Here is a 27313-nt window from a genome sequence, read left to right on the forward strand (position 1 = left end):
AAATATATATCCGGATACATCCGGGCAAATCTGGAATATGTTACATATATCCGGATATATATTTTTTCCGTATGGGAACGATCTAATGGATCGTGATCTGCGAAGGGAACGATCTGTATAGCTACCGTCGCGATCTATTTTATTCACGATCCGAATTGCTGTCAGTACTATACACATATCACTACTCACACTAACCTCCAAATACCTAACGAATATCGTAACAGTGAGAATACTGTATCATGCTGATCACGATAAATTTTCTTCCATATGACAAACAAGTAAAAGATTGTCTTAACACAATAATTCCATAAATACGAACATTCAAATTTTAGTGACAATTGCTTTTATCATTGAAATTTATCACAGCAGATGATTTTTACAACAAAAATTTTTTTTAAAAAAAGCCCAATGATAAGCAACAATAGCTTTAGTACAATATTCGATGTTTTTTGTGATATCAACTAATTTTTATATTCTTTTGTCTAAATGAAAGAAAGAGAAGAAAGTAACGAAAAGTTATAGTAAAGTTTCTGATCAATAGTAAATTCAAATTATTCTTATACATACAGTCATAAATTTTAAATAAATATAAAGTAAGAAGTGATTATAATTTTAATTATTTAAAACTTTAGTTTTTAAGTGTTTTACGCACGCGCTATAAATTTCATCCCTACTAGGTTGTAAAGTTGAATTATAGAATAAAAATTATTTAATTAGCAATTGATCGTTATACTGATAGCCAACAATGAAACGTAAAGAGAAGAAAAATAGTCAAACGAAAAAAAAGATTAATTTAACAGTGTTTGATGATATTGAATATACTCAACAATTATTAAGTATATTAGCAATATGGCCTTTGGTATCAAAATCATCTACAATAAAAAAAATACTCTCTTGGATTCATCTTTTAGTAATTATCGGTAGTCTAATATGGAATATCCTTTTTCGATGTATTTTCATATATATTTATGTGAAAAAATTTGATGATCAAATAATGCTAATTGGCCCGACTTTTTTTCGTGTAATTATTTTGTTAAAATATTTAGCGATTATATATCATCGGAAAACGATTAAAAAAATATTTAGTCATATACAAACTGATTGGAATGGTGTAGAGTGTCAAGAGCAACAAAATATTATGATGAAAAACGTACAAATAAATAGACATGTTACTCTTGTATTTGCAATTTTCATGTATTCAAGTGGAACATTTTATAATTTTGTCATGCCTCATATACTACCTCTACTAACTCATCGGGGTTCAAGAAATACTTCTCAACGATTGACTATTTTTCCTGGCTATAATGTCCTTTTTGACGTTCAAAAATCACCACTCTACGAAATCACATTTTTTTTTCATATATTTAGTGTATTTGCTGGTTTCTCGGTGCTCGTTCTCGCGTGTAATATTGCAGTAGTTTTAGTAACTCATGCATGTGGACAAATTCAAATAATCATTGGTCAACTAAATTCACTTATTGATGATTTCACGAACAATGAAACAACTTTATACATCAAGTTTTCATCGATAATTAGTCGCCACATAAGAGTTATTCAGTAGGTTATGCTAATAAATTTATTTTAATTAAATCCACCTATTTATAATAACAGTGATTATGTATTCAGTGAGAATGGCTAGTACAGAAGAGAGTAAAACTCTTATTAATAAATAAGAGTTTCAAACTCTTGTGTATTTCCTACAGGTTATACATTGTAAAAATTGGGAGTGATCCTGAGTCGAAATTTAAATCGTAGATTGAACGTACTAGACGTTGAAAACGTACACGGAAAGATTAGAACCCGACTGGTTACTGTTCTGCACCCGACTCAGTACGGTGCAGAACAGTAACAAGTCGGGTTCCAATCTTTCCGTGTAAATTCAACCTTTCAAGACATAAACAGCCGTAAAAACGTATTTTAGACGTAGTTGACGTACACAGAAAAAAATATATATTACTGGTTACTGTTCTGCGCAGTAATCGACGAACAATATAGGGAAGTCTCAAGTGTCAGGAATAGTAAAGACACATATGAATGTAGTAACCGTTCATATCAGACCAAGACTGAGTACTGTTCTGGATGTTAATGAGATCTAGGAGGCAAAGTAACCATTCCTATCACTGTATAGTAAGTATGTTCGCATTCTATACAGCAACACGAGCTGTGTTGAGAAGTTTGTAGACTCGTCTACCGTGAACGGTGACTATAGTAACAGTAACCAGTCATATGTTTTATGTACTGTGTAGCACAGCACTGATTACTGTTTAAAAAGTAATATAGTCCAGTCAAACAGACCTGATAAACGGAAACAGGTCCAATCAAGTCTAATTTTTTGAGGTAAGCTTCTTAACATTATTATAAAACATACACCAAAAAATCAAGGTAAAATTTCAATTAGACAGGTGAAAAAAAAAATAAAAAACACTTTTAAGTAGCGTTATATCGAAGAATTAAATAAATTTCGGTGAAAAGTGCTATATAAACGTTGTAGAGAAAAAAATTATGAGTATCCTCAGTTTTATTGTACACAAGTAGTAAAGGTAACAGAGCACCTGAAAGTTTAAATGGAGAGTGGAGAGTTAATTCTTCGATAAAACGCTTATTAAAAGTGTTTTTTATTTTTTTTTCACCTGTCTAATTGAAATTTTACCTTGATTTTTTGGTATATGTTTTGTAATCATGTTCCGAAGCTTACCTCAAATAATCAGGCCTGGCTGGACCTGTTTCCGTTTATCAGGTCTATTTGACTGGACTTAATAGTGCGAGTTAAGCAATGACTCATTTCTGTTCTAATATGAATTAGTCATGTTTAAATGTATTTTTCCCTATATTGTTCGTCGATTACTGCGTAGAACAGTAACCAGTACTATCTATTTTTTTCCGTATAAGACACAAGAGTATAATACTCGATGTTACTAGATATATATAACCTTTTACTTAGATTTTCAAACAATATCATTAAAGATGCTTTGTATGAAACATGTCTTGTGGAGATCGGTGCATCTTCTGTACTTATATGCATCGTGGAATTTCTTTTTCTTAAGGTAATTATTTTCATAAGTAATTATCGGCGTATAACTATGAAGAAAAAACTGTTTTTGATAAAGCTTATGTTGTAGATGATAGAAAATAAAAATTATGCAAATATGATACCATACGCTATGCTTTTGGCAAGTCTAACTTTGAGTATATTAATAATCTGCTACTTTAGTGAACTTCTTGAGAATCAGGTACTCAATTTACAATAGCACTTATGTGTTTTTGAAATGTTAATGGTACCTTATGAAAAAACTATTCATAATAGTTCATTGAAGCCGGAATTCAAGCATATTCAATTAATTGGTATCAACTTCCGCCAAAAGCAAGGAAATATTTAATTTTAATAATTATCATATCTCAACGTTCTTACAAAATAACTGCTGGTGGAATAATTGATCTATCTTATATTGCTTTTGTGCAGGTAAATAATAAAGAAAAATTATGGATCGATTTATTTAAGACATTTAATTTAAAAATTTTCATTCTCAGATTCTCAAAACTGGATTTGCGTATTTACAACTACTAAGGGCCACGAAATAAGTAAATAAATAAAAAAAGAAAGTTCCGTATCACTAAAGGAAGTAAGGCACGCCGAAGCTAAAAAAAAACAGTTAAAGAATCAATTAGAACAAAAACATTTAGCTATTAAACAACTAATTATATACTCGTGAAAAATAAAATTTAAAAAGCTAAAGTGTTTTCAAACGTTTATTGAGTTTTTTACAGCTCTTATCATCTAAAAGAGTCTTAGTAATAAATTTGAAAACACTTCTCTCACCTTTCATTTTCATCCATGCTAATTCAAAAGTCACAGATCTCTGGAATTACTGAATAATTTTGTAGCATTTGATAAATAATATTATGAGTTATTCGGAAAAAATGAAGTAAATCGTTAAGTTTTTTTTTTTAATCACTAATATCTTTAAAAATAATGAATCGATTTCGGCGTTCAAGATGACATTCAACGCAGTTTCTTAACCACTGTCGTTCAAACATAAACTTTTATCAATTATGGTAAAAGACCTACACTGTAAAAAGAGCGGTGTTAAAAATGGACTCATTTTAACTCCGCCCGGTGTTAAAATAAAATTACACCGGTGTTAAAAATACCGGTGTTAAATCGGGATAACCGGTGTAAAGGCGGGGTAACCGGTGTAAAAACGGAGTAACATCGGTGTAAAAGCGGAATAACCGGTGTAAAAGCAGGGTAAACTGCGTCCACTTGGATTATTAACTTTAAAGATTATAAAACACAAAAAATGTCAGTTCTTTATGAAAATTAATAAAGAATATCATTTATTAACAAGTATAGCGATCGAGTAAGTAAAAATATTCACAAAGTAAAATATTTTAACACTGGTAAAGAATATCTACACCGGCGGCGGCGTTATTTTAACACCGGTCTAGAATATTTACACCGGTGGCAGCGTTATTTTAACACCGGTCTAGAATATTTACACCGGTGGCGGCGTTATTTTCACACCGCTTTCGGGGGTAAATTTAACACCGATAATTTTAACACCTACACCGTTTCGACTTACCCCGGTGATTTTTTACAGTGTAGTACTCGATTACTCCATGTATTTGTATATCTAAGTTTCGTAAAATTCAGTAAAAATAGATAGATAAATACATAAGTGATCGGGTACTACTTCCCTGATCGGGTGCTAGGTCTACCGTAGCTCAATAATTGGAATTTTATTAGAAAAAAACACTTTTTCGCAATTCTTTCGACAACGGTTTCTCTTGAACCAATAATATAATATAATGAATCGATTTTGATGGTTGAGGTGGCATTCGGCGCGGCTTATAAAGTTTTAGAGCTGATTGTATTTTGAAATCAATCCATCGAGTACATTACAAGTTATCAAAAAAAAACATTTTTGAAATATCTCCGAACGTACCGATTATGCTCAGTTACATACGTATATACACATACATGCACTCGGACGTCATCTTAAAACTAGTCAGAATATATTCTAGAGCTTCCTACAACCTCAAAACGTCAAATTCTGTTAGAAATTCGATTTTCAAAAATCGGACCGAAATTAATAACTTCCTTTTTTTTAAAAATTTTCTCAGCAGGAAGTTAAACAGTTAGTTTACGAGTAAACTACCTTAAATTTGAAAATAGAGCACATCGATGGAAATCATTTTTGAGGCCATGTGGATAGAATTCCCATACCAGAGCGCATTCCAGATTGATTTTCGCTCTTCATCGTCTTAATAATAAGAAACAAAACCAATAGAAAGTCAGGTAAAATTACGTCTATTCCTCTCTGATGCCGCAATATACATAACCATGTTTAGAAAATAAAGTACATAACGCGTACTTAAATTTATAAACACATTTAATATACATGAAATTATTTTAATAAATATGATGTAAAACAGACACAATTTACTCAAAGAAAATAAAGCGAATTTCTACTACTCTTAAATATATATTTATATATAGCTAATTGTCGGAGTGGTTTAAACTTGTTTGTATTGATATTTTTTATAATAACGAAAATTACGACGATAAAAAAGTATCGTCTTTGTATATTTTAGTTTGAGCGATGTTCAATTTTGTTTCTCTTTACTAATAGCTATTAATCTTATAGCTTGATTCATTGCTGAAGCAAAGTTATAATTTTATTATGTTTTATTGATAAAGAAAATAGAAACAAGTACTTTGTTCAAATAACAGTTACAAAGTAAAATGACAGATTCTAAATAAACAATGCGCACATGCGCAAATGCTATATTTTTTTTTCGTAGCTGTGCCAAAGAATGATTACTCGGGGAAAGTGCTTTAAACATAACAGTCAAAAATATTGGGGCAGCAAGAAAACAATTTTCTGTTGAAGTAAAAATCATTTAAAATGTCCGAAAAAACGACGAATACAATTATCACTTCAAAAACAGTTAATTCCAACTATGCTCTAGATGTTAATCGATGGATTCTAAAAATATTAGGTGTTTGGCATTTTGCGATAGATTCATCTTATTTCTACCGAGTTATCGCGTTCTGTCACATTATAATTTGTACATTTCTCTTGTCATTTGTTATAATACCGGGTCTACTTTTCATTTTTGTGATTGTAAAAGATATGACGACAAGACTTAGAATAAGTGGATGTTTTAGTTTTTGTGTTATGGGAGTCATCAAATATTATTATTTAATTAAAATTAATAAACAAATCGGAAATTGTATAAAACAGTTTAATTCTGATTGGGAACAGATAAATGATATTAAAGATAAAACAATTATGGTGAAATATGCTCGCTTTGGTCGTAATAGTTCGATTATTTGTGCTGCCTTCATGTACGGCAGTTGTATGATTTATGCATGTGTATTACCTCACGTGTCTGGAGTTTTCAAAAATAAAAATGATCCAACGGAACGAACATTTGCTTTTCCTTCTCATTTTATAGTCTTTGATCAGTATAAAAGCCCAGCTTATGAAATTGTATTTTCAATTCATTGCTGCTGTGCTTTTGTATTCGCTTCGATTTCGAATGCAACGTGTAATCTCATTACGGTATTAATTACACACGCATGTGGACAGTTGGAAGTTTTAATGGTGTGGCTCAACGATCTTGATAGTTTTCAACAGAATAAAGTATATGCTGAAAAATATTCAAAAATTATTAAACAACATGTCAAAATAATTAGGTACGATATACATGTAAGTGAGACCGGGGTACGACGGCCCACTTTAAAAGTTTGCCAAAAAATTTACGCACAGGCCGTAATACGTGAAGCCCTACTTGTGCATATTTGTTTATTTTTCTATATAATTTTTACTTCTTCAGATTTATTATCAAAATTGAAAATTTATTCCAACAAATTTGTTTCATCGAAGTCGTGGGATGTACTTTAATCATATGTCTTGTAGGATATTATATTTTACTTGTAAGTTTTACACGGAATTATTATAAATTCAAACACTTTTTTTTTATAAAATTTAATTTGAAGGATTGGAATCAAAAAGATACTGGAGGAATGACAACGTACGTAATGCTTCTTATATCATTCGTATATAATATTTTTTAACTTCCCGCTAAGAAAATTGCAAATTTTCAAAAAAGGGAAGTTATTGGTTTCGGTCCGATTTTCGAAAATCGAGTTTTCATCAGATGTCGACGTTTTGAGGTCCTAGGAAACTATTCTGACTATTCCCGGGTGGACGTCCGTGTGTGTGTGTGTGTGTGTGTGTGTGTGTGTGTGTGTGTGTGAACTTTTTTTTGTCCGACGATATCTTTGGAACGGATGAACCGATTTGAACGTACTTGGTGGCAATCGAAAGAGCTCACCAAAACTTAGTCTTGATTAGATTTTGGGGTAAATCGGTCATGTAGTTTACAAGTTATACAAAGAATAAGAATTAAAATTTTTTTTTTATTTTAGTTTTTTATTGATTTCTCAGAAACGACTTATACGATCAACTTCAAATTCTAATCAGCTCTAGAACTCAATAAAACGCGTCGATTGCCGCCTCAACCATCAAAATCGGTTCATTTGTTCGTGAGATATCGTGGGCAAAAGAAATGCCAAAAAACGGTTTTTTGCGAATATCTTTGAAACGACTTAACCAAACAATTTCAAAATTTGATCAGCTCTAGAACTCAATAAAACACGTCGATTGCCGCCTCAACCATTGAAATCAGTCGATTCGTTCGTGAGATATCGTGGGAAAAATAAATGCTAAAAACGGTTTTTTTCGAAAAGAATGGGATACAATAGTATTTTCGAGCTCAAGGAGCTCGAAAACAGCGGGAAGTTTTGGGGCTGGCCCGCAGGGTCAACCGATAGACAGATTTTTTGTATTGTTACGTTTGTGAATTACTTACTGCAAAGGTAAAAATGTTTATTGTTACTACACGGAGAAAAATTTATGGTAACAATTACAATATATTATGGGAATTGTTCCCATTATAACGCATGGTAACCAGGTTTTTTGAAATGTCGATTATAGGAACGGCACCAATATATATTATAGCAATCGTTACCATAATATATAAAGTTTATTCCCATATACTTAGGAACCGTTACAATATGGTTATAGGATTGGTTCCTGTTCGCTTATAGGAACTATTCCTATGAGTATGGTAATCATTAACATAATTCTTTCACATGAGATATGGGAACTTCCTGTTTAGAAAATCTCATAGAATCCAATATATTCTCATAAATTCCCATTAAGATTTTATGAGAATGAACGAGTTCTATGAGAAGTGCTTTAGTTCTCTATGTGAAGTGCTATAGTAGGGTATAGGGCCTTATACATACAGCTATAAGAATCTATCGGATTTTTTAAGCAGGGCTGTTCCCATACTTATGGGAACTTTTCCCAGAAAGTATGGGGGTCTATATCCCATAATTCCAAGTAAAAGTAATGATTACCATACACAGTAAAAAATATTGTGTATTTGTGTCGAAAACGGTTTGTGTTAAACTAACACAAAGTTTGTGTCACTTTTTGTAACATAAAAAATGTGTTATACACTTTTTATTAACACATTTTGTGTGTTACTGTGGAATTTTTTGCGCCCTCTTGTGGCGATATTTCAACATAATCTTTGTGTTAAAAAGGGGTTACACAAAGTTTGTGTCGAAATTTCAACACAAATTTTGTGTCAACCGTTTTTAACACACAAACTGTGTTGATTTTACACAATATTTTTTACTCTGTAATGGTATGGGATGATATTTCATAAACGCACTAGGAACGGTTACCATAAACTTCTCTCCATGTAGTTTTATCATAACATTATAATACTATACTTTAATTATAGTGTAAGTTAATAAGCGAATCGACATATTTGACTCGGTGGTATCAAATCACTGAATACTTTGCTCGAGGATTGATATTGACTATTGCAATTTCTCAAAAATCTACTCCAATGAAAGCCGGAAAATTAATACCTCTGTCAATAAATACTTTCGGCACGGTACTTGAAAATTTTATTTTCAAAATATTTTTATTATTTAATTGCTTATTTGCTGTGCTTTATTCATTTGTAGGTGATACGGACATCAGTGGTATATCTCAACTTTCTACGACAATTAATGGAATAAAATAAATGGTTATTAGGCATTGATTTCAAAATATCGTATTATGGATAAAAATAAAATATAAGTCTTTAAACCCTGGTTAAAGATTCCGATTAAATCCGATTGGAATCTAATTGAGATTAATCCCTTTAAAAAGGAATTAGTGAAGTTCACTGCGAATCAGCGGATAGTCGCTATGTATTTCTACAACTACACTGATAAAAGAAAACCTTTGAGTCAACTTGGTTTGAGTTGAGTCAAATACGCGACGACTTTAAATAATGCGAAACACGCTACGACTTTGACTGAAAAGCCACGCGTATTTGGAGGGAATCGTCTACTCGAATTCATGGCTTACTTGTGAACATATCATTTGCATTTGCGACGACTGTTGCGCACTCAGTTAAAGAATATACATAATTGAGTCAACATACTAGAGACTTTATTCCGCCTACCTCTGCTTTTGTTTCTACAATACTTAAATTTGATGTAAAAAATGATGATATTCTATCTACTTTTTTTTAATTTGAGTAAACTTGCATTTAGTCGTACGAATATAGTTTTTTTTCAACTTAATTGCTTTATATCTTTCTTCTAAAACACTGTAAATTGTACGAAATGTTTACAATGTTACTGCAATTTATTCAAGTTGTCGAGTCATTAATGATCGATCTTGCATCAAAATAATACTTTGTAGAATAGAATGGTGACATGACCGTTGATCCGTAGACAATTGATCCTAGCGACAAATGATCCGTAGACAATTGATTCTAGCGACCATTCATTCGAGCGATAATTTAATTAATAATTTAATAAAGAGAATCACCGTGGCTCGCGGATAGTCTAAACAGATGACGATGCATGAGACCCGGGCCACGACGGTTCTCTCATAGGAAACCTGAGATGCAACGTTAAAATTTTGATAATGTATTATACCAAGGAGCGACAGAATCAAGGCAGTCTATCACAAGATCTAGTAGAGCCAAGAACTCTACACAAACCTGCTGGCTTGATCCTGTCACTCGGACTTTGAGGCAAAATATATATCCGTATTTTATTAAAATATGCACTCCTTATTTAAACTTTGGGCGCTGCTACCGGCAGCTTAATACTCTCACCTGTTCTGGGCGTTGATACCGACAGCCTAAGCGCTTCCTTTCCGAATCCAAAATTCATGCCGAGAAGCCGAAGGACAAGCAAGAAGGCTCAGCTACGTCGCGTATTATGAACGATAGCCGAAGAACTCTGGCGATCTCATCACGGACCGTCCGAATTGTGGGTTGTTGCCGAGGAAGTCCTTCTTGATCCGGTGACGTTGGTCGTTCGAAATCCGGTTAACGAGTTACCAAGTTCGTGTATCGCAATAAGTGAAGTTCGTGAGCCGTCGAGCTCTTGTGTTGTTGATCCGTCGGGCTCTGGTAGTGTGATTCAACAGTTGGAGTCGCTCGCCCTTACGGAGAAACCGGGCCTTCAAGGATCGCCCTGTTCAGAGGAGGATTCAAGGGAGAACCCGACCTTCTGGACTGGCATCAACAAGGGTTGGCAGTTGGTTCCTGTGGACGTTCCATCCGTCTATCCACCTAGCGAAAGTATCCCGTTCCACGACCCTCGTTACGGGTACTATTCTGAGGCCTATTTCACGGCCACCGGCAGAGACGCATACGCACCTCGGGAGGAGAAGAAGTTACGTAGAAAAAGGGATTATTTGGGCCAACTTATGGGACCCATAATCTCCACCATGGTAAGTGAATAAAACTCTTTTGCATAAAATAACAGAAGGTCAACTGACGCACCTGGGGTCTATCGACACACTAACGACGTCAACCTGGTAAATTTAAAAATATTCTGTCTCATAAATTGAGAAGCCAGAATGTAACAATAAATTTTTTTTTTCAGTGTATTCATTTACTCTGGATACACGCAATCAATGAAATATTTAACTTTTTCAATTACAAAAGTACATTGCAGGTAGCAAATAAGTAGTCATATAAAAATGAAATAAAATTTAATCAGTAGTACTAGTTCATTGTGGCCAGAAGGTATCCAATTAGTTCAAAGTCATTTGTATTATCATTGAGTAAATTATCTGATTGACTCGCCACTATAATATATTGTGGAAGATAAAAAGTTAGTTAAGACGATTGCATAAAACTTTTCATCAACAACATTTACAAAATTGATTGAAAGAAATCAATGATTTCCATTAACTCAAAACAGTATTTTTTTCAAATTCATAGTTGCTTTATCACATACATAGACGACTTTATTGTAAGCCTAAACCGTAAAGTCTTTTATTCAAACCTCCCTGTAAACTTGTTTCAATTTCCATGTTTTTGAATCAATTGAAGGTACATAACGCGTACTTAAATTTATAAACACATTTAATATACATGAAATTATTTTAATAAATATGATGTAGAACAGAAACAAATTACACAAAGACAATAAAGCAAATTTCTGCTTTTTTTAAATAAATATTTATATATAGCGAATTGTCGGAGTGGTTTAAACTTGTTTGTATTGATATTTTTTATAATAACAAAATTACGACGATAAAAAAGTATCGTCTTTGTATATTTTAGTTTGAGCGATGTTCAATTTTGTTTCTCTTTACTAATAGCTATTAATCTTATAGCTTGATTCATTGCTGGAGCAAAGTTATAATTATATTATGTTTTATTGACAAGGAACATAGAAAAAGTACTTTGCTCAAATAATACTTACAAAGTAAAATGATAGATTCTAAATAAACAATGCACACATGCGCAAAAGCTATTTTTTTTTTTTTTTTCATAGCTGTGCCAAAGAATGATTACTCGCGTAAAAGTGCTTTAAACATAACGGTCAAAAATATTGGGACAATAAGAAAACAATTTTCTGTTGAAGTGAAAATCATTAATAATGTCCGAAAAAGCAACGAATTCGATTATTACTTCAAAAACAGTTAATTCCAACTATGCTCTAGATGCTAATCGATGGATTCTTAAAATATTAGGTGTTTGGCAGTTTGCGATAGATTCATCATTCTTTTACCGAGTTATCGCGCTCTGTCACATTATAATTTGTACATTTCTCTTGTCATTTGTTATTATACCGGGTATACTTTTTATTTTTGTGATTGTAAAAGATGTAACGACGAGACTTAGAATTAGTGGAGTTTTTAGTTTTTGTGTTATGGGAGTGATAAAGTATTATTATTTAATTAAAAGTAATAAACAAATCGGAAATTGTATAAAACAGTTCAATTCTGATTGGGAACAGATAAATGATATTAACGATAAAACAATTATGGTAAAATATGCTCGCTTTGGTCGTAATAGTTCGATTATTTGTGCTGCCTTTATGTATGGCAGTTGTATGTTTTATGCATGTGTATTACCTCACGTGTCTGGAGTTTTCAAAAATAAAAATGATCCAACTGAACGAACATTTGCTTATCCTTGTCATTTCATAGTATTTGATCAATATGAAAGCCCAGCTTATGAAATTGTATTTTCAATTCATTGTTGCTGTGCTTTTGTATTAGCTTCGATCTCGAATGCAGCGTGTAATCTCATCACGGTATTAATTACACACGCATGTGGACAGTTGGAAATTTTAATGGTGTGGCTTAAAGATCTTGATAGTTTTCACCAAAATGAAGTATATGCTGAAAAATATTCGAAAATTATTAAACAACATGTCAAAACAATTAGGTACGATATACATGTAAGTGAGACTGGGGTACGACGGCCCATTTCAAAAGTTTGCCAAAAAATTTACGCTCAGGCCATAATACGTGAAGCCCTACTTGCGCATATTTGTTTATTTTTCTACATATTTTTTACTTCTTCAGATTTATTATCAAAATTGAAAATTTATTCCAACAAATTTGTTTCATCGAAGTCGTGGGATGTACTTTAATCATATGTCTTGTAGGATATTATGTTTTACTCGTAAGTAATACACGGAATTATTACAAATTCGATCACTTTTTTTTCATAAAATTTAATGTGAAGGATTGGAATCAAAACGATACTGGAGGCATGACAACGTACGTAATGCTTCTTATATCATTCGTATATAATATTTTTTTGTATTGTTACGTTTGTGAATTACTTACTGCAAAGGTAAAAATGTTTATTGTTATTAGTTTTATCATTACATTATAATACTATATCTTAATTATAGTGTAAGTTAATAAGCGAATCGACATATTTGACTCGATGGTATCAAATTCCTGAACATTATGCTCGAGGATTGATATTGACTATTGCAATATCTCAAAATTCTACTCCAATGAAAGCCGGAAAATTAATACCTCTGTCAATAAATACTTTCGGCACGGTACTCGAAAATTATATTTTTTAAATATTTTTATAATTTAATTGCTTATTTCTGTACTTTATTAATTTGTAGGTGATGCGGACATCAGTGGTATATCTCAATTTTCTACGAAAATTAATGGAATAAAATAAATGGTTATTAGTCATTGATTTCAAAATATCGTATTAGGAATAAATACAAAAAATAAGTATCGAAGCTCCTGGTTAAGGATTCCAATTAAATCCGATTGGGATCCAATTGAGTTTAATCCCGTTAAAAATGAATTAGTGAAGTTCATTGCGAATCAGTGAATAGTCACTACATCTACAGCTATAAGTATACCACTAATTCAACCAGCGGTATACTTATAGCTGGTTCCCAGTGAATATTCTCTAATTCGGAGTAAATTTCACTGATTCATTTTTAGAGAGATCAGAATAAATCGGTTTCAATCGGAAAAAAATGCACAATAATAAAGGTATTATTTTTCGATATTCCGATTGAATTCCATGGAAAATTTTTAATTGGAATGATTTGGTTCCAATAGTAAAATAATAATGAAATTAAAATAATTTTTTACGATTGAAACTGATTGAAAATTTTAAATGGGAATTAATCGGAAAATGATTTATATTTTTTTGCATTTTTTTCCGATTAAACTCAATCGGATCCCAATAGGATTTCGCAACCAGGGAGGTTCAGTACGAAATGAAGATTAAAGATTTATTTTTTATGACATCTACTAATACAAAATATATTAATAATAATAACTGACAGTATTAAACAATCATATTTTCCCAATTTTTCAAATAATACATGTGGGTGTAAGAATATAATACAGGTAATATAAATTCAACTATCGATATTTTTTGAAATTTCGTTCCGGACATTCGGTTACTTCTATTATAGTTACATTTTTCGTGGTTTGATTTTGTCATAATGCAGCTAATAATCACGAAAACAGTATGAAATTTTTCGAGATTATTTCAGTCGGCTTGAAAGTACTTGTATAATTAATTAATTAACTCGATAACTTGTTTTTCAAAATATATATATAATATATTTTGAAATATTGATTTTCGTAAAATACAGTTTTAAAACATCCATTAATAAAATTAAACTGTAAAAAAAAATGTTTAACACCATTTATTAATAATTTATTCCAGAAAATAAATAATGTCATTTTTATAATGAAATTTTTTTGCGAAAATCTTTGAAATTCATACGGTATTGATTTTACAATTAGATTGCGGAGTTAGATTTTTTTATACGTACGTTAAATTCATAGGAACTGTTCAAAATATATACTAATCAATAACAATTAGTTATATACTTATACGAATTATTATATTATAATTTTTTAAATTTATAAATATCGATTTAGTATCATCAATTTTATATAACAACTCAAACTATTTTGAGAAAACTATAAATAATCGCACGTACACAATAGTATTAAAATAAAATAGTAAAAAAAAAAAATAAAGTTTTAAACTTTAAAAACAATCGTTCAAATATAAATATTTGTTACTAAGGGTTATTTTAAAACTACAAAAACTTTTGTTTAGGTATAAACTTATATTTTTAAGGAATATATAAAAACTTTAAAAAAACTGTAATTGCGGTATAAACTTTTGATATGAAAGAGGTAGCTCATACCCATCTAAAGTTCGCGTATATTTTTATGTTGACAATTACAATGTAACGCATGCGCAAAAAATAGTCTATTGTATAAAAAAACGAGTTATCGAAATTATTTTCTTTTCTTCCTCAATGTGACAAGAACGGCTTATACTTGTCAGTTAGCCCTCGCGAAAGTAAAATATGAGTACTGACAATACTCAACTTGATGCGGACATAGAATACAATTTAAAATTAACAAAATTTATCCTCAAACCTTTGGGTGTGTGGTCCATAGTTATAAAAGATTATAGATTTATTAGCAAATTGTCATCAGTTTTTATAATTATATTAAACTCATTTATAATGTTTATAACTTTTATGCCTTGTTGTGTACATATGATATACAAAGAAACTGATCCAGCAGTAAAAATTATATTAATGGGACCATTTGGTTTTTGTCTTACGAACTGTTGTAAATATTATTTCATTATTTTTCGTTCCAATATCATTACACATTGTTTAGAAAATCTTAAAAGTGATTGGGCTAGACCAAAAACAAAGCAAGACCGACTAGAAATGATTAAAAATGTCAATATTGGGCATAATATTACGAAACTTTGTGCTGTATTTATGTTTTCTGGAGGTGTGTCATATCATACAATAATGCCAATTTGGAGTGGTAGTACAGTGAATGAAGCCAACGAAACAATCAGGCCGCTTGTTTATCCAGGAAATGAAATATTTGTAAACTGCCAAGAAACACCAATCTACGAATTCATTTTTATTCTTCATTTAACGTGTGGCATGGTAATGCAAACTATTACGACAGCGGCTTGTCACTTAGCGGCAGTATTTGCTAGTCATGTATGTGGACAAGTGGACATATTAAAATCACAATTACAAAATCTTGTAGATAAAGAAAGTCTGATGATAGATGGTACTATCGAAAACCGGATTGCATCGATTATACAAAGTCATGTTAGAATTTTAGAGTAAATCTTTGTTTATTATCACTGGTTGTTCGTCAAATTTGTCTTCTTGTAATTATAATATTAATGAAAATTTTGAAATTATTTTTTAGTTTTTCAACAAATATAGAAAAAATGTTACGTGAAATTTGTCTCGTCGAAGTAGGGGCATCAACTCTTATCATATGCTTACTTGAGTACTACTGCATGACTGTAAGATGACAATTTTTTTTTTTCTTTTCTAACAATCTAAAATAAAAGAGTTTCGTACTAATAATTAAAAATTTTTCTTGCAGGAATGGAGCAATAGTGAAACAATAAATATTCTGACGTACTTAATGTTATTAGTAGCGTTAAGCTTTAATATTTTTATATTTTGCTATATCGGTGAACTATTAAAGAAGCAGGTAAATACCTATAATCTTCAAAATACTATTCGCATGAAGTAATGCGTCAAGCTGTTTGATAAAATAATCTCGGTGATACCTTTACCAAAACTTCGAGTTCCAACGATTATTCAATTAATTTAAACAAGCCAATCCCAAAGCAATACGAAGTAGCATGATAAAATAAATGGATTTCTCTTCTCTCTTAAAATGAATCAGTGAAGAGTGCTTCAAATCAGTGAATATTCACTGCGAAACAGTCCTAAGTATATCCCACCAACTGATCCCACCAAAAAAGATTCTCTGTTATAAGGTCGCGCCAAGTACACGTTCAACATTGTCATTACATTAGTGGACAGACAGTTGTCTACAAGTTTCTCAGAAAGTTGTCGACAGGTTGCGGCAATAGATTGACTCCAAATTTCTGGGGAACTTGTAGTCAACAGTTACAAAAGCTGAAAGTTGTCGACAACTTGTCGTTAAGTTGGTCAGAACTCTTATACACCAACTATCTGATCAGAAACTCTGGCTATCAGGATTTAAACAAAATTAATTATGAGTTTATTGTAGGTTGGTATTTTTTTTTTTATACCCAAGTGAATAATAAATAATCGAATGACAATTCAGGATGACGTATATTGCATGCTTGACATTCTTTATATTATAAATAGATCAGAATAAATGAGATCAAGTTTGCCGAACAGATATCTCTTTTAATTTAACAGCAAATATACGTCCACTTCTGCTGTTCAGGTCTGTGACTGCAATTTAACAGAAAGCTGCCCGCAAAAGTTGCTTGTTCAACTTTTGCTAGTAATTTTCTGTCCGATCGTGGTAGTAAATTTCAACAAACCCTAATAGCACAGTTTGCTTAGCAGAGGTTTACTTTACAAAATTTTTCGTCAAATGTCCGTCAACTTTAGGCTTTTCTGATTTTGACGACAATTTGTATACAACTTGCTATACAATTTGAGGTAAATTTACTACCCGAATTAGAATGCAAATTAACTTCACAGGTTGACTAGAAAAAAGTTGTCGTCAATTTATCGTTAATTTGACTTGAAAAATTGTGAAGTATTTTTTTACCGTCAAATTGTAGACACTTCTATTTATCAATTTGTTTACCTTCTGTAATGGTAAGAATGAACATTTCCAACTTTTTTTCTAGTAAAAAAAGTTGCCTCCAAATTGAAGAAAAATTTCTTTCCACTTTTGCTGTCAAATTGTCGGTGAATTCGAGCTGTAATGTACCCCCAATAACCCTGAAAATTTTTAAATTGATCTATCGTACCGTTTTTGGGGGTAGATTCATCAAAGTTTTGCAAAACAATTAAAGGAACAAGTTTTGTTCCTTTAAGTGTGAAATCGAAATCAAAATGAAAAAATAATTTTTTTTCGACTTTTCTTAAATTTTTGCGTTCGTTATCAGCAAATGCAAGGAAAAGACACAAAAAAAAAAATTTCCAAAAAATTAAAAAAAAAAATTTCTAACACAAAAAAAAAACAAGTTGCAATTCTTTATTTTTCTGTAATTTTTTTAATGAATTTTTCGTATGAAGGCTGATATTTCAGCGACAAGTTGTCGTACGAATCTCAAAAAATATGCAAATTAAAGCTGATTAAATTTGCTAACTGACATATGCATTGGTTTAGCTGAAACAATTTTTTCGCAGCCCGTGGACTCTCTCAAAGAAAAGAACAAATTTTTGTCTCGCGGTATTTTTCATGTTTGCGCAATGGCTGAAGATCTAAAAAAATTTGATTAAAATGCGTCGAAACTAGAGATTTCAAGCTACAAAATGCTTTTTTTTTTGTTTTTCGATACGATTATTTATGTCAAAGTTACAGCCTTGCGAAAATCACTAAAAAATTTCTAAAATTTTTTCTTCTTTTAATTTATGGCATGAGTGTTGTTATTTAAGGACATGGTAAAAAAAAAAAAACATAATATTAAGAATATGTCACGTACCTCTCACACTGGAGATAAATCCAAGATGTCGTCAACCAATATAATGCCGTTGCAGACATCATGCTCGTAGCAGTGCTCGACACCATCTCGATCAAAGACACATACCACACTCTTTCGTTTTTTTTCAATGTCCGGAGAAGGCGGACAATCAAGTACAATTTCATAACGCTTATAACCGACAGAGTAACCGTCAATTTGTCAATTTGACGACCTCTGTCGGTCTCATTTTCTGGATCATTCGTAAGCCATGGTGTGAAAAAATAATTGGGGTGGATGAAACACAGTGCTCCTTCGACCATGCACGGATTCATTATTTTTCGCGTACAAAATGCCCTCTTTGTACTATAGTACAATCCAAAAGAGTACTTGTAGCTCTGTCAACTGACAGAAAAGTACTCGAACAAAATCGTACTGAAATTGGGAATTTAACAATTCTAGAATATCTTTCTTACCAGGGACACTACAAATGGTAGGCGCGATCTAGTGGCGAGCACCGAATTACTCCCGCTGCTGCTGCCTAGCACCGGTGACTTTCCCCGTCTCCATATCGATCTTTTCTTCCAATAGATTTTTAACTTTCCGCTAAGAAAATTGAAAGTGAATTTTCAAAAATTCGGGAAGTTATTGGTTTCGGCCCGATTTACGAAAATCGAATTTTCATCAGATGTCGACGTTTTGAGGTCCTAGGAAGCTATTCTGACTAATTTCACGATGATGTCCGAGTGTATGTATGTATGTATGTATGTAAATACCTGTATCTTCTGAACGGATGAACCGATTTTGAACTTTAAGGTGTCATTCGACGCGGCTTGTCGATATCTTGAAGCTGTAAGAAAATTGAGCTTGACCGGTAGGGCTCGTTCAGAGATATTCCAAAAATAACATTTTTTTAATAATGTTTCTTTTTTAATAACTTTTAATGTGCTCGATGGATTGATTCCAAAATGGTCTGGGCTCTAGAGCTTTATAAGCCGCGTCGAATGCCACCTCAACCATCAAAATCGGTTCATTCGTTCAAGAGAAACCGTTGTCGAAAGAATTAAAAAAAAATTTATTTTTTATTTTTTTTGAAATATCTCAAAAACGACTCGATAAATCGAATTGAAAATTCGATCAGCTTCAGAACTTGATAAAACGCGTCGATTGCCACCTCAACCGTCTCAATCGGGTTATTCGTTTGAGAGATATCGTTGGAGAAAAAATAGTAAAAAACTATTTTTTTCGAAAAGAACGGCATATAAAAGTATTTTCGAGCTCTAAGAGCTCGACAATGTATTCACGACAGAGTTTTCGCGCTCAAAGAGCTCGAAAACAGCGGGAAGATTTAGGGCTGGCCCGCAGGGTCAATCGATAGACAGATTTTTTCTCTTGGCTTAAGCAACTTTTATTATCTCGGTCGGAGAATACAAAAATATTTGCGTGAAAATGCAAATTTCAGGTAATTTCAACTGTCAAATTACTGTCAACTTTACGCTAAAGTGGCTATTAGGGAAGTTGAATTTCTAATTTGACAATAAAATGGCTATCAGGGTTAGTTCAATCAAAGTAACCTATTATGTATATTATATTTTCAAGTTACTAATGTTCCAACTCAATGATTGCTTCCAAATATATACAAAATAATTTTGAATATGCTTTGGCATGTATACTACTATAATATAATACTCGATATCTCATATAGTATATGAGAGCAGTGCTACCACCATGACAAATGTCGAAAAATGGACAATTATGTAAAATATTCGTAGGATCACAAAACGTGGGCGAGCATATTTCAATAGAGTATATTATTGTTTATTAACCACTAATTGTTAAAAAAATAACTTTTTTAGTAAAAAATGAATAAAATATAAAATAATTTATACTTTTGAAAGTTATTTATGGCTTAGATAAATATTTTATAGCAATTGAAAATTTGGAGCTGTCAAAGCGAGGTCTGTCTACAGAATAGAGACACGACAGGCTCGCGCTACACACTTACACACATACGTGTGTTTGAACGTGTACTTGGCGCGAGACACTGCCGTGTCTCTGGATTCAATTAGTGATATCTAATATAGTGATATACTTGGGACTATTTATGCAGTGAATATTCACTGATTGGAGTACTTTTCACTGATTAATTTTAAGAGAGTTCTAAGAACGATTTCGTTTCATAAAACCCAGAATATCTCTACGTCATTCTAATCAACATTGTTTACAGTTTTTTGTACTCACGACATTGGACTTAAATTAGTTTTTTTTCCAATGGTTCCAAACATTGAAAGGAATTGTTGCATAATATGCAATTTTGTCGCACAATATTACCCCTAGCGGATCCAATATTACGGTATAATTACGGTAAATTGTCGTAGATTACGGAGATTGGGTAATATACCGCAATCTTACTGTAATATACCATAATTATATCGTAGTATTACTGTAATGCTGCCGTACTCCTATCGTAATCTTACCGTATTAGACTGTAATCCTACCGTAATCATACCATAATCCAACCGCTGTCCTACCGTAATTCTACCGTAACATAACTGTACGCATACAATAAATTTACGGTAGAACTACGATAAAAATACGGTAACGACTTGTGCGATCATCAATAGCAAAGTACATGTCTTTGATTAAAAGTACTATCTTTACGGTTAATTACAGTAGAGTTACCGTAAAGCCTATAATCATTTACCGTACACTATACATTTTCTTACTCTACTTATATATAAGTAATTTACCGTACAATATATTTCCTTATAAATTATAAGTAATTAGGGGAGAGTGGAATAACTACTAACCCTTAAGAACAAAAAATAAGTCCGTTATAAAGCACCACCTCTCCGCTTCGCGTTCGAGGTGTGAAATACTATTGAAAAAATTAAAAAAACAAAATTGGCTAATTTATTTATTAATCAGAAATGTTGATCATTTGCTGTAATAATCATAAATAAAGTCAATTTTTAAATCAAGAATATTTTCTTGATACAAATATTTTTTCTCTCAGTGTACGAACATAGAAGTGCAAAAAAAAGTTCGATTTTTTAATTGGATAATCATAATTCTTTTTTAAGTTTTTTCATCAAAGTAAAAAGTTAGAAAATAATAATTTTTATAGTGTACTTCGATTGGAGAATCAACCTACATGATAAACTGGTACAAAATTCCTAGGAATAAGGGTAAACAACTGATGCTCATTATTGCTTCATCGAATAATCAACGTAAATTAACGGCTGGTGGTATGATGGAATTAACTCTTCGCAGTTTTGGCAACGTAAATACATTAAATATAAAATTAACTAATTATATTCTAATACAATCATTTCACAATATGCACAGTATTTGATTGATTACAATCTCGATTAATAGTAGGGGAGACTGGTCATAACAGACAACTTTATGAACGAAATACGAATATTGACCGGCTTCGAAAGGGATTTGCCGATATTTGTTAAATCCTATGAAATTATTGTGGTCATAAAAACAATCGCTTTTGGCGAATTTCACCTCATAATATAAAGTTCTCTCCAAGTAATAATTTAAAAGATTTTTTTTTAACTTCCTGTTATGAAAATCGACGATTGTATCAAAATTTGGGAAGTTATTATTTGCACTCCGATTTTCGAAAATTGATTTTTTATCAGAAGTCGAGGCTTTGAGGTCCCAGCAAGCTATTTCGATTGATGACTATTTCCAGGCGCGCGTATGTGTGTGTGTGTGTGTGTGTGTAAATAACTCTTTTTAAGCACTTCTACAAATAACACTTTAGCGAGAGAACGATCGACAACTTACCGCACTTATCGCACAATAGACTATCAATATTCAAAATTATAGCATTAGCACTGAAAATGTTTTATTTCAGCAAACTATAGAAAACATTGAAGTCTCAAATTTCGATGAAGATATTACGAAAATAAGATTTAAAATTTATATTTTATTTTTTAGATCATTAAAACTTCAGTGGCATACTTAAACATGCTCAGAACTGTGACTGAGTAAGAAACATTACCCATGTATGATTGAAGACTGCAATAATAATAATCATAGTATAATCAACAGCAATGAAAAATAAAAAATACCTTTGTAATACAATCATGTTTAAAATATTAAAATAATATATATATTTTGTAAAAGACGCAGTCATATAAAATTAATTTTCGTAAAAGCTATAGTAACATCACTGAGTTATATTTGAGATCACACGATCACCACTTTTCATACTTTAAAAATAAGTATTTTTTATTTCAAACCAAAATGATTTCCTAGATAGATATTTTCTAATAAACACAAGTAAATTGGGTTTCAACAGTTCACCAAATTTCTGAGATTTATGTTTTGCAATTAAATTAAATATATACAAGAAATACGATGTGAATAGTTTTGTCGATAATGAAGTAGACGAAAGGGTTTTAATAATTAATCTACGTCGCTAGTGTCTTTTTTCTGTCTTACGCTATCGTGCTAATATATATTAATTATGATAAACAATAATCGATAGTGAGAAATGTGAGAAACTAGACAGAAGCTCATAAATTTGTCTCCTGCAATAATTTTTTTTTTTATAGTATTACAATCTTAATCAATCGCTTTCTACAGCACTAGTAAATTAGCTAAAAACTATGACGATTTTACATGACAAAAAATTTTTTGAAAAGGATACGAAATATATAATTGGAATCACAGAATCAATTAAACATACGCGATGGCTTTTTACATTATTAGGCCTGTGGACTTTGATGTCTGATTACACAACAACTGCAGAGAAACATTTGAATAAAATTACAAGAATTATTTGCTTAGGATTAATGATATTTGTTATTGTTCCTGCATTATATCATTTGTTTTATTATGAAAAAGACTATAAAATGAAAATAGCATTATTTGGTCCTATTGGAGTTTGTATAGCATGTGCATTAAAGTATCTTGCAGTGATCTATCGCCGAAAAGAAATTAGGCAATGTTTTAATGAACTCGAAAAAGACTGGACAAAAATAAATAATGACACTGAGCGCGATCTTATGTTCAAAAATATACATAAGGGTAACAAAGTTACTGTTTATTTTGCTATATTCATGTTTGGTGGAGGGATATCTCATCAAGCAGCAGCCCCATTTTTACCCGGCACTCCGCTTTCTTTAGTGCGAAATTCAACAGATAAACCACTCGTTTTTCCAACGTCAATGTTTAATAACATTTTTGATACTCAAATAACTTCTATTTACGTGTTAATTTATATAAGTCATATTTTAATGGGTGCGGTTGTATGTATAATGACGGTTGGTACATGTAATCTTGGTGCTATTTTTGTCACTCATCTTTGTGGACAAATTCAAATTATGATTTTTAGAATAAAAGCTCTCTTAAATACTAATAGTGATATGGATAATAATAATTCCTACAAGCAAATCATTCGAATAATTATACTGCACAACAGAGTGATTACGTGAGTTTTCAAAATAATAGTTATCGTTTATTATTGATTTAATTATTGATCAATTTTTTGATTACGCATCTCAAAAAGATGCGTCATACATGTGCCATATTTTTCTTTCTCGTGGTTTTTTAAAGAAATGATATAATAAAACATTGGTAGATTTAAAAATGATGTTATACTCACATAGAAACTCATAAGGGATCCAAAAAAAATTATAAAAATATTGTAAAAAATAACAGTATACTCTCTTAAAATGAATCAGTGAAGAAACCTGCAAATCAGTGAATATTAACTGCGAATCAGTCCCAAGTATATGACTGATAAAATTAGAGATATACTTGGGACTATTTTTGCAGTGAATATTCACTGATTTGCAGGTTTCTTCACTGATTCATTTCAAGAGAGTATGGAAAAAAAGGAAAAACTGGGAAAAAGGAATATTTTCTATAAATGGATGAAATTTCTCAACCCTGTTTAGAAAATCTCATAGAATCCAATAGATTCTCATAAATTCCCATAGCAATTTTATAAAAATGAATGAGTTCTATGAGAAATTCTATAGTTAAGTATAGGACCTCATACATACAGCTATCATAAGAATCTATCGGATTTTTTAAGCAGGGAATAGACGGTCTATTTAAATATTCCGATAAATTCTTATAAAAGTTTTTTTATCCGAATTAATCAGAAATTAATACCAGGAATTCGATATTATTTATAATAATTTATGAGATATTCTCAGTGAAATTTATCAAAATATTTGTCATCTAACTATTGGGTATCATCCATTCATTGGTCGAGTTACTCTACCGAAATTTTGTTATCATTTATCATTGTTGGATTTTTATAGTTTATCGCAGAATATCCAATCAATTTTGAATGAAGTATGTTTCGTTGAAATTTTGGCATCAACTATTATCATCTGTGTAGATGAATACTATTGTATGATGGTAAAATGTTCATATTTGTAAATAGCAAATAAAAAATAATTTTTTTGTTATAACTTCATTTAGGTATGGAGATACAACGAAATGTTTGGTTTTGCAATATACGTTACATTGTTGATAGCATTTATATCAAGCGTTTTGATTTTTTGCTACATTGGTGAGCTCTTAAAGGAACAAGTACGTTATTTATTTTGTTATTGTTGAAATAATTTTTATTTTAAGCTCTAACTTCTATACAGGGGGAAAAAATTGGTCAATCAGTGTACATGGTTAATTGGTACTTACTTCCATCTAAAACTGCGCGTGATTTTATTTTAATTATCGCAATGACTCAACATCCAGGTAAAATCACTGCTGGCGGTTTAATCGAATTATCTTGTAATGGTTTTACTTCGGTATGTATTTCTTTTTTTTTATTTTTCAATACGTTTGTACAAAATTTCGATTTTCTGCTCCGTTAAACGAGAAGAAATAGTATATTACATACCTAGGCCAGTAAAATAAAAAAAGTCTTAGATGACATGTTTGTCAGCTCGGCCAACAATTACATGTGATCTGAGACTTTTCTTGTTTTACTGGCCTAGGTATGCAATGTACTATTTTCTGCAATGGGAAATTAAGATGCAATAAGTCATCCCTCGAAAACAGGCAAAAATTAAAACTTCTTGTAATAGATGTGGTGAAAAATAGTAACTACACCACGAATAAACAAAGTAGGAAGTCTGAATCTATGTGTTTGCCACCCTCGTCTTCGGCTCGGGTAGGCATCCACACACGTGCATTAAGATATCCTACTTTCTTTTCAAAGCGTGCAGTCTATTGTTCATATTACCTGCATTGAAACTCGTAGTTTTAATACCTGATTGGCAAGACGAAATGAACCAATTTCAGATCAATGCGAATCATTGAATTGAATCTATATTCAGTTTCTGCCATCGAAACGAAAACACTTTGTTTCTACGTGCTGCATTAGTTTCTGTCTTCTGAACTCTTCCAGAGTTACTTCGTTTAATATTGTATAAGCTTCAGAATGACTGTGAGTCGTTCTAACAAATGAAGTTGACAATTTAATTTGTACATATGTCATTGGTCTCAAGTTGTTTCATTTGATCTGGCTTCAGTTATTGAAATACGAAGATTGAATCTGTAAGAATTAATAATTTTTTAAATTTATTTTAAGGTCCTGAAAACTTCAGTTGCCTATTTTAATATTATGCGTGTGGTAGAGCTATAAGAAGTTATTTTAAAAATAACAATAATTTTCACGTATGTATGTGTTATTGTATATTTTTATTGATTTAATAGAATATTTAAAAATGTTGGAAAATCCAAAAGTGCGCAGCTCAATCGCTCATTTCATTTTTAATGATTTTTTTTTATTAAAACTTTTTTTAAATCCCGACTTTTTGTCTTACATGTCGTTATTTTTTTTTAATCCTACTGTCACACTAGTGCTGCTGCCAGCTAAATTTTTCGTGAATTAACGGTTTCAAGTTTTTTATTGATTACAAATAAACAAACAATAAAAATATTACAAAGCTCATAAAATAAGAAGTAGGCTGATTAATGTGTATCCAGATTTATTGTGTCTATGAACTTTCATATACGAGACAATTGACGGGACTAATTCCTTGGACTAAAATAAATTATTTATAGTATATTACACTACAAGGGCAGAAAGTTGAGATTCCTGCACTGCGCGCCATGATGCCCGAGGCTTCGCCCACAAATAAGACAATTGATGCCGGAGATATGTACTTACGACCAAGGTATGAAGAAAAATTTTTAACTCAATGGAATAATGAGTTGACTTAACATTAGGTTGAAATTATTCATTACTCAATTATCTTTATACTGGTATACAATTTTCCCATCTTGATGCAGTTAAAAAAATGTAGAAATGATTTAGGCGAGAAAAATAATAGCATATAAAATAATGCTCCCTTAGTACCTTATTCGCACTGGGGGTATGCGAAAGTACATCTATTTTTCATTACATAAGAAATTAATATAATTATATATTTTTCATCCACAATACTCTCACTTTTTCATTCTATACTTTCAAAAATAACGAATACGCGAACAAAAATTTCAGCTACTCCTCTGGGAAATTTACTATATCTGTTCAACAAAAAATAAGAAAAACCGTTTTTTCAACATATTTGAAGATTCTGTTTAAGCTTCCAAGGTAAATAAATTTTAAAGAACATCGGTCAAGTGATGCTTTTTTTCGAGATATTTAAAAAAAAAAATACATTTTTTTTTTTTTCTCCTGCATATCTCAGCACATACTTGACCAAAAAATTTTGATGCCTCAAAAAACATTCAAATTGATTCACTTGTGCGAAAGATATAGATAAAGAATAGACACATGCACGTATACTCATAAATATGTTCTAACATTCGCCTAAAAACGGTCAGAAACAGTTTCTTAGGTCTCAAAACGTCGACACATAGTTGAAAACCCGACGTGAATCAATAAATTTATTTTTTTCCAAATATTATATCTCTTACGATTTAGACTTTTACTCAAGTAACAGATCTTAAACTTTGTATATAAAATATACTATACAATGTATAATGAACTATACATAATATATTACTATCATTTCCA

The 27313-nt window shown here is 31.3% G+C and overlaps 4 protein-coding genes across 4 annotated transcripts; all 4 read left to right on the forward strand.

Moving 5' to 3' along the window:
• Positions 1-683: 683 nt before the first annotated feature.
• On the forward strand, positions 684-3847 carry LOC130666282 (odorant receptor 4-like). The gene is made up of 5 exons (XM_057467116.1): positions 684-1557; positions 2942-3044; positions 3120-3230; positions 3305-3460; positions 3529-3847. The coding sequence occupies exons 1-5, from the start codon at positions 746-748 to the stop codon at positions 3577-3579; spliced, it is 1233 nt and encodes a 410-aa protein (XP_057323099.1). The 5' UTR covers positions 684-745; the 3' UTR covers positions 3580-3847.
• A 2011-nt stretch (positions 3848-5858) lies between these two features.
• On the forward strand, positions 5859-10164 carry LOC130666284 (odorant receptor 4-like). Its single transcript, XM_057467119.1, has 6 exons — positions 5859-6700; positions 6841-6940; positions 7004-7074; positions 7846-7885; positions 8824-8979; positions 9053-10164. The coding sequence occupies exons 1-6, from the start codon at positions 5907-5909 to the stop codon at positions 9104-9106; spliced, it is 1215 nt and encodes a 404-aa protein (XP_057323102.1). The 5' UTR covers positions 5859-5906; the 3' UTR covers positions 9107-10164.
• A 1764-nt stretch (positions 10165-11928) lies between these two features.
• Positions 11929-22331, forward strand: LOC130667212 (uncharacterized). Its single transcript, XM_057468706.1, has 10 exons — positions 11929-12777; positions 12918-13017; positions 13081-13191; positions 13253-13408; positions 13481-13533; positions 15217-16002; positions 16092-16191; positions 16275-16385; positions 21437-21592; positions 22264-22331. The coding sequence occupies exons 1-10, from the start codon at positions 11984-11986 to the stop codon at positions 22315-22317; spliced, it is 2421 nt and encodes an 806-aa protein (XP_057324689.1). The 5' UTR covers positions 11929-11983; the 3' UTR covers positions 22318-22331.
• Positions 22332-22937: 606 nt separating this feature from the next.
• On the forward strand, positions 22938-25959 carry LOC130667213 (odorant receptor 4-like). Its single transcript, XM_057468708.1, has 5 exons — positions 22938-23761; positions 24603-24702; positions 24766-24876; positions 24939-25094; positions 25880-25959. The coding sequence occupies exons 1-5, from the start codon at positions 22938-22940 to the stop codon at positions 25931-25933; spliced, it is 1245 nt and encodes a 414-aa protein (XP_057324691.1). The 3' UTR covers positions 25934-25959.
• Positions 25960-27313: the final 1354 nt, after the last annotated feature.

This window comes from Microplitis mediator, chromosome 4 (genome assembly GCF_029852145.1).
Source record: "Microplitis mediator isolate UGA2020A chromosome 4, iyMicMedi2.1, whole genome shotgun sequence".
In the NCBI taxonomy this organism is placed as follows: domain Eukaryota; kingdom Metazoa; phylum Arthropoda; class Insecta; order Hymenoptera; family Braconidae; genus Microplitis; species Microplitis mediator.